The 7,648-nt window shown below is 33.9% G+C and overlaps 1 protein-coding gene across 3 annotated transcripts; it reads left to right on the top strand.

The window, feature by feature from the left end:
* Positions 1-308: 308 nt before the first annotated feature.
* Positions 309-7,437, top strand: LOC117724617 (olfactory receptor 2B6-like). 3 transcript variants are annotated; one of them, XM_076916926.1, is made up of 3 exons: positions 309-404; positions 3,046-3,134; positions 6,136-7,437. In XM_076916926.1, the coding sequence occupies exon 3, from the start codon at positions 6,244-6,246 to the stop codon at positions 7,204-7,206; it is 963 nt and encodes a 320-aa protein (XP_076773041.1). In that variant the 5' UTR covers positions 309-404; positions 3,046-3,134; positions 6,136-6,243; the 3' UTR covers positions 7,207-7,437. The 3 variants fall into 3 exon arrangements, with proteins under 3 accessions (XP_076773041.1, XP_034380427.1, XP_076773042.1); XM_076916927.1 differs by having other exon boundaries at positions 347-498; XM_034524536.2 differs by lacking the exon at positions 3,046-3,134 and having other exon boundaries at positions 310-404.
* Positions 7,438-7,648: the final 211 nt, after the last annotated feature.

Here is a 7,648-nt window from a genome sequence, read left to right as displayed (position 1 = left end):
GATTTGAAATTGTCCTTGAATCTGGAATTGGCTTCAGTGTGTATTATGCAAAAAGATTAGAAGCATAAAAATAAGTTAGATAATAGCATTTACTATGTAGGGATGGAAGCTCAGTGAAAGAGTCACATAGAACTTAAGCTTCGTAAATTATTTATGTTGCTATTTTTCATATTTTCCCCTAAATCCACGCTTCCATGAACTGTGCTTAATTGCAACAGAGGGACTGTCTCCCTGAGGTCAAAATTCTAGCACACTTGGCCCTGATGTCACTAATCTACAAGGGCTAAACAGCAGATTATAGGCAAACATGACTTAAGATGAGTAGAGCCAATTTTATAGTGAGGGCTAGAGACAACTAAGGTTCAGAACTGCAAGAAAAAACAGAAAAGATCATTGACTTAAAGGTAAACAAATGGAGCTAGACTAAGAAGCAAGGGGTCAAAAAGCCTTAGACTTTTTGACCTTCCATTAGGATGAAGGGTCAGCATTCTAAAAGAGGTGACATTATTTTTATGTTTTATGGTTTTCAAAGTATTGCTTAGTGAACAATAATGAAATAAAAGCATTTGTTTTAGATATAGAAGCTACAGGCAACAAAGGAGAGAGGCACAACAAGGATTGGGAATTAAATTTTATAAGTAATAAAACTAACTTATGGTGAAGAAAAACAAAATTATTTTAAGGTTGAACATCATGAATACCATACTTAGGTTAGATTATTTACTAGTTTCTTTATCAAAAGTAGCCAAAAGAACAACAAGAAAAATTCCAGGTAATTCTCCTAAAGTATAAACTCATCCCACCCCAAGCCGAAGTAGATAACCCTAACTCTAACCAACTTATAAATTTGGGAAATGTTTTAAATAAACAAAGAAAATGGATCCATGTTTATCAAGAATATATATATATTTAGCTTTAATTTGGAAAGGATGGCAATTTGGCTTTAGGGATTCTTCATGTTTTATTAACATCAGTTACTCACTATGTACCTTGCAAATGCTTTTGTGAGTTTATTATCACATTAGTTAGCATAAAGCAAAACAAGGACAAAAACAAGTTCCCTGGAGCATCTTACCCAGAGCAATCTGGTCATGTATCTCATATACAACTAAGTCTTTAAAAGTGTTTAAAACCTTAAGTCTTTCCAGGCTTAAAAGTAAAGACAAAAAACAGAAATAGGTATTTTTTTAAAGAATGAAAGTATGAGGAAAAACGTTTTGAATTATTGATGTCAACTATTTGTTTAAGGTAACATAAATATACTATTTTCTAAGTAAACCTTCATATATGCTGAGTGGCGCTCTGTCTTACAAGCTGCTTCTGAATAGTAAAGGCCAGTTGGGAAAATTTCTCAGAAAACACTACTAAACTTAGCCTTCATTTTTACTTGTTTTAACTGTGTTTTCCTTAAAAATTAGTAATGAATTACATCTTTAAAAAGGTAGAAGTTACATTTTGCCCAAAGTGAAATCTGGTTTTATGGTTCACTCCACTTCCAAGAGTTATTTCCAGATGTGCTGCATTGTACAAAAATGATGGATGAAGAAAATGAGTCATACACCTCCATTTTCATGAAATATTAGATCTTATGTTGGTCTCAGTCAAATCAAACAGAAATGTTAATTGGTATTTTCAAGAGAAAGACCTATTTTAACAGTATAATTTGTAACTAAAATGATACTTAGATTGTCCATCTTCTCAGTTTGTCAAGTAGTTCTGCTTACATCTACTATGAAAGTGATGAGCCATAAGGAAGCTAGTGAGTAAAACATTCTTTGCCATTATGGGATATTGATCACTTTGAAATTTTCATGTTGAAAATTTTGTTTTGTTCTATTTCTACTCTCTTACTTCATGTCATTGAATTTATACAATATGCTCCCTAGTCAGTTATTCAGTTGTAAGGAATATACAGCTGCTAAGATGCAATGCATTGATATTTTCTCTAGTCCAAGAAACAGGCCCTGATGGCTTCATCATAGATCCTAACAGGAAAAATTAAACAATATCAAATATGACAAACATTAATAATAAAGACTATAATGTTCCTTGGAGGTAACTATGTATTGAGGTTTGAACCCTTGAGTTAAGGTGGATGATTTTGGTAATTTTGTAAATTATAAATATGTTCTCATTTTAAGAAATAATTTAAAAGTAATTATAATTTTAGACAGTGAAAAACTAAATATAGAAATTTCTGTTTTTCCTTTCCTCTTTCCTATCCTTTCTTTTTTAGATAAAGGGAAGTGAGTTAAAAAGAAGAAGGGAGGATACAGTAATTATTTTAGAAACCAGACAAATAGAGATGTATTATCAAATCTGCTTCTAAACATTTGTAGAGATCTTCTTATTTTGATGCAGAATTGCAGTTGCATATTTTTTACATTGATACAAAATTTTAGATATTGGTACAGGTTTAAAATTTTCATTGCTATAAATTTTTGTATATTGCTACAAAATTTAAAATTAATTGTGTAACTCTTAGATAGGCATTGTGCCTATGCAACTCATTTAAAGGACTGTCAGACATTCTGGGCCAGAAAGTTAGAAATAGATGCTCCAACATTATAAGGAATATTGAGGACTGTCCAGTCAGTCAACAGTCTCTGCTAGTTGTTTAAACTTTGGAAGATTCCTGCCTGGCTACAGGAGGTAGCCTCTTCAGGTTCCATATCTCCAATGCTGTGAGTCACAGCTAAGGTCACATGTGTCTTATCTTTTATCCAGGAACTAAATGGTCTAAGACAGGATAGAAACTCCTCGACAGGATTAAATATTTCTACAACTGTTTAACGACATCAATTGTAATTGATTAGGTGAAGAAAATGCATAATCTCTAAGTGAAGTGTAGAGAAAAGGAACCCAATTTTAAAATAAAATTGCTAATAATGTGAAAGACAAAGAAAACATCAATATTTTTTATCTTTGTGTTTTTCTCATGAATGTATCTCAAAAATGTGAGAAATATTTCATACTTTGTATTGTGTCTGTGCCATGTAATAAGATATTGTGAAATAATTACTGTTGTTTTCTGTACAATAACAGCATGTAAGACCTGACAGAACTGGAGCACAGCACAGGTTACTGGAGTGCTGAAGAGGTGAAAAAGGAATTTAGGAGATGACAAGCAGAGGGTGAGAAATTTCAGTGAAACAAGACAGATATGTACATGTGATCAATTATACAAAGGGGTGACTAGAGATGATAAAATACCTTCTATTACTGCAACTCCATAGGAAGAACAACAATATCAACCAACAAGACCACCCAGAGCTCCCAGGGACTAAACTACCAACCAAAGTACACATGAAGGGATCCATAGCCCCAGCTGCATATGTAGCAGAGGATGGCCTTATCTGTCATCAATGGGAGGGGAGACCCTTGGTCCTGTGAAAGCTTGATACCCCAGTATAGGGGAATGCTAGGGTGGTGAGGCAGGAGTAAAGGGGTGGGAGAGCACCCTCATAGAAGCAAGGAGTAGGGGGAATGGGGTAGGGGATTTGTGGAGGGGAAACTGGGGAGGTGGGTAACATTTAAAATGTAAATAAATTAAATAACCAATAAAAATTTAAAAAAGAAAAAAGAAAAATGCTAGCAGATGTGTTTTCAACAAAAATTATAAGGATTTAATACTATATGAGTGCTTAGTCCCTGTATTTAGTCATAGCACAACATATTTTTTAGTCATCTTATAGACAATATGTAGATCTTCATCTGTAAAAATAGAATAATAATAAGATACAAATCCACTTAAAACTGTCTAAAATTCAACAGTAACTGAAGGAATAGGAATATACATATATTTATTTTAGAATAAAATTTATTCCTAAACTGCATTAAATATTATCTGTAAAGTAGTTACAATTTTTTTTTACCAAGAGTCACTTTATGTATAATTGATAAATTAACAGTGATATTTATATGTATATAATCTTGCACTTTAACTGTGTATTACAGTGATATTTGCTCATATGAATCATGCATTTATTTTATACAAAGGAGAATGAACAGTATAAAGTACACATATATACAATCAAATGCATATGTGCACCTAGTCTCATGTTCGATGACATAAACAACACAGAAAAGCACCAGAGTTTTAAAAAATATCTTCACAGCCATTTCCACTTTGTTGCATAAAACTCAATATATAATACATTCTGCCATTGAGAAAATTACATGAAGGTAAAGCAAAATTGTAGGAAAGCTTGTGAGATTTATCTTATGTGGAAGTATAATTAAATGTGAAACAATGAGTCCATCTCTGGAAATATATATATATATATATATATATATATATATATATATATATATATATATATAACTTTTTGACATAAACAAGATAAGAAACACATTGTATATTATCAGTCTTAGTCACATTAACCCCTAATTAGCCTGTGGCTAAACATCACTGTGGATTAATTCCACAAACACATTGTTCTGGGTCCTGGAAGTTTTTTCACAATGACTTAATTATTATGAGCAGAAGGAGGTCCTACAATAAAAAGACAGATGTTGGTGTCACCACCAATTGATACTGCCTTTTACAGGTAGCAATTTCTATATTCCACTATACAATATTAGTAAGAACCTATAGGAAAATAAGATCAATTACAAATTTAATGAAGCTTCAGCGATGTTTCCATATTCTTCTGTCTTAGCAGATACAACATATGATAACAGTATCTTATAATATATATTTTTACTATATTTACTTTTGCCAGGAGCCCCCCTCCTCTGTGGAGAGGGTAGTGGTGGGAGCACAGAGTAGAATTCTGGTGACAGCTTTAAAGTCTAAGCATCTCAGGGCTTTCTACTCTCTAACCTGTGCTGAATCGCTGATGATACCTTCTAAAAAGTCCTAAAAACTTTCTTGCTCTTTCTGAGGGTAAAAGACCTTTGGCTTAGATGATTATCACCTGCAGCCTAACATTAGAGGATTAAGCAATGTGGCCTTTGTTCTATCTCAGCAGAAACGGCATGGCTCTAACTTTCAACCTGCTTGTCGGAAGTCCCAGAAAGAAAACAGAACACATAGAAAAATAGTTATAGCATTTATTACTAAGTTGTAAAAAGTTTCCTATGAAAGCTATCTAAGGGAAAAAGAGGAAAGATCCTAAGCGGGGAAAGAGAAAATTCCTTCTAAGTGGGGAAAGGGAAAAACAATTCTACTCTAAATGGGGAAAGGCAAAAATGTATTCTATGCGAGGAAAAGGTAAAAATTCTTCTCTATTTGACTTTCATTTCTTTCTCCTCAGTACTTATACATCTTTCAGAATACGTGATCACACGTTACAAAGTACACCACAAGTTCACACAAAAAATCAAATCATAAATTGAAATAAAAGTTTACAACAGAGAATGTTTACATGCATATCCATTAGGAGTAATTATCTGGCTAAACATCCATCACTTGTCTCAGCTCTACAAGTTCATTATAAGTTGAAAACCATAACTAAGTTATTAGTGAAGTTTTGTATAGATAAACCAAGTCAATGTTTTATCTTCTGTCCTAGAACCTATAATAAATCATTAGTTCCCATTTTATGACCTATGATTAATTGTTTTACAACCTCTTGTAACTTGCTCTGAGTAGAAAAAAGTCTGGTTACTATCTAAGAACAATTAACTGGTGACACTTGGGAGACTGGCAGAGTTCTCATTGCAGTTTTGACTATCAGAAAAGGACCTAATAGCACTCCCACTATAAAAGAGCTTAATAATCACTGATATAATTTTAGAAATTCTTATGGGATCATCATCAAGACTTAAAAAGTCATCTATTTTCTATATAGCATCACTACAAGACAGTACATCTTTGTGGATCTGCAGAGATGTGCTCCAAAGGGGTGGGCTATTACTTAGTAATTGTTATATATGTTTAATAATAACAGGAAAAGCATATTAATAGCAGGAATCTTTCCTAAAATGAATCCCTTATAGCCTTGCTTAATAAGGAATTACATTTATGCATATGAGTTACCATGTATATGCTATTTTGACTTTCTAAAACTCTTCACTTGTGAAAATTGTGAATAAAAGGATAGCTGACAGACTATACCAACACAGCTGTTAATGCTATTTTACTTACTGAGGAAATCAACTGAAATATATTCATGATTTTATTTGTTTCAGCACCCTCTATCCAGTTTCTTTATTGCATGAGATATTAAATTGTAAAAACATGATAAACAGGACCTCAAATTTCTAGTATTGACATTTCCATCAAGTGAAATTTCCACAATGAGAAGACACAATACTACCCCCCATCACACCAATGGCTTTATTCTCGTAGGCTTCTCTGAATGGCCACGACTGGAAATGGCTCTTCTTGTGGTCATCTCCATCTTCTATATAGTGACTCTCTTTGGGAATTCAGCTATTATCATTTTGTCTCGCCTTGATCCTAAACTCCATACCCCTATGTATTTCTTCCTGGCCAATCTTTCCTTTTTGGATCTCTGCTATACCACTTCTACTGTCCCCCAGATGCTGAAAAATATACAGAGCCATGAGAGAAGCATCAGCTATGTGGGCTGCATAGCACAACTGTTCATCTTCCTTAGCCTGGGATCTACAGAATGTGTGCTTCTCTCCATCATGGCCTTTGATCGATATGTGGCTATCTGTCAGCCTCTTCGTTACACAGTTATCATGCATTCTCAGCTGTGCCAACAGCTGGCAGCAGTAGCCTGGATAACTGGTTTCAGCAACTCGTTGGTGCAGACAGTGTTGACTTCTTTGTTACCTCATTGTGGCCAATACAAGGTAGAGAATTTCTTCTGTGAGGTACCTGCCATGCTTCAGTTATCATGTGTTGATACCTGGGTCAATGAGGTAGAGATGTATGCTGCAGTGGTTGTCATAAAAGTTATCCCTCTTGGGTTAATTCTTTTCTCTTATATCAACATTGTCAGAGCAGTCATAAGAATACAATCTTCTGAAGGTCGAAAAAAGGCCTTTAACACATGTGGGTCTCATCTTCTGGTGGTCATCATGTTCTATGGCTCTGCCATCAGTGGATATGCATACATGGCACCCAAAAGCAGCTCAGCCAAACTGAAGGGCAAGCTTTTGGCACTGTTCTATGGACTCATAACACCAATGCTGAACCCTCTTATCTACACCTTGAGGAACAAGGATGTCAAGGCAGCAGTGAAGAAGGTACTTGGAAGAGAACAAGAGCAAGGGTGGAACTTGGATTAGGCAAAAACAGATCAGTTCTTGGTTCTATAGCAAGATTACCAACAGCCCTCATTCCTCTTACCAGAAAAACAAAGCCTGATTGTGATCACTTGTTATTGATTATATGTAATCAATATAATAGTGTCAATGGTCTTTGGAATGGTTCAATAGTTCAACAAGTACAAAAAAATTAATACAAACAGATTTGAGTAAATGCTAAATTTGGTTAATAAATGTTGTATTGGCTAATGAGTTTTTAAAAATATTCTTTCTTATTCCCTAAAACATTAAACATAATGGAAGGAGTACTTTAGGAACTTAAATTAAAAGCATAGGCATCTGCTTGAAATTTAGTCAGTTTGAGCCATAAACAATCAAGATGAAAATCTCATTTCCTCCGTTCAACTATTTGCAAATTATAAAGGTACATTTTTACATTTAATTGTATTGTTGATGAATGATG

This window comes from Arvicanthis niloticus, chromosome 20, assembly GCF_011762505.2.
Source record: "Arvicanthis niloticus isolate mArvNil1 chromosome 20, mArvNil1.pat.X, whole genome shotgun sequence".
NCBI classification, from domain to species: domain Eukaryota; kingdom Metazoa; phylum Chordata; class Mammalia; order Rodentia; family Muridae; genus Arvicanthis; species Arvicanthis niloticus.
The sequence above is the reverse complement of the archived record's forward strand: the minus strand, read 5'-3'. Positions and strand labels throughout refer to the sequence as shown.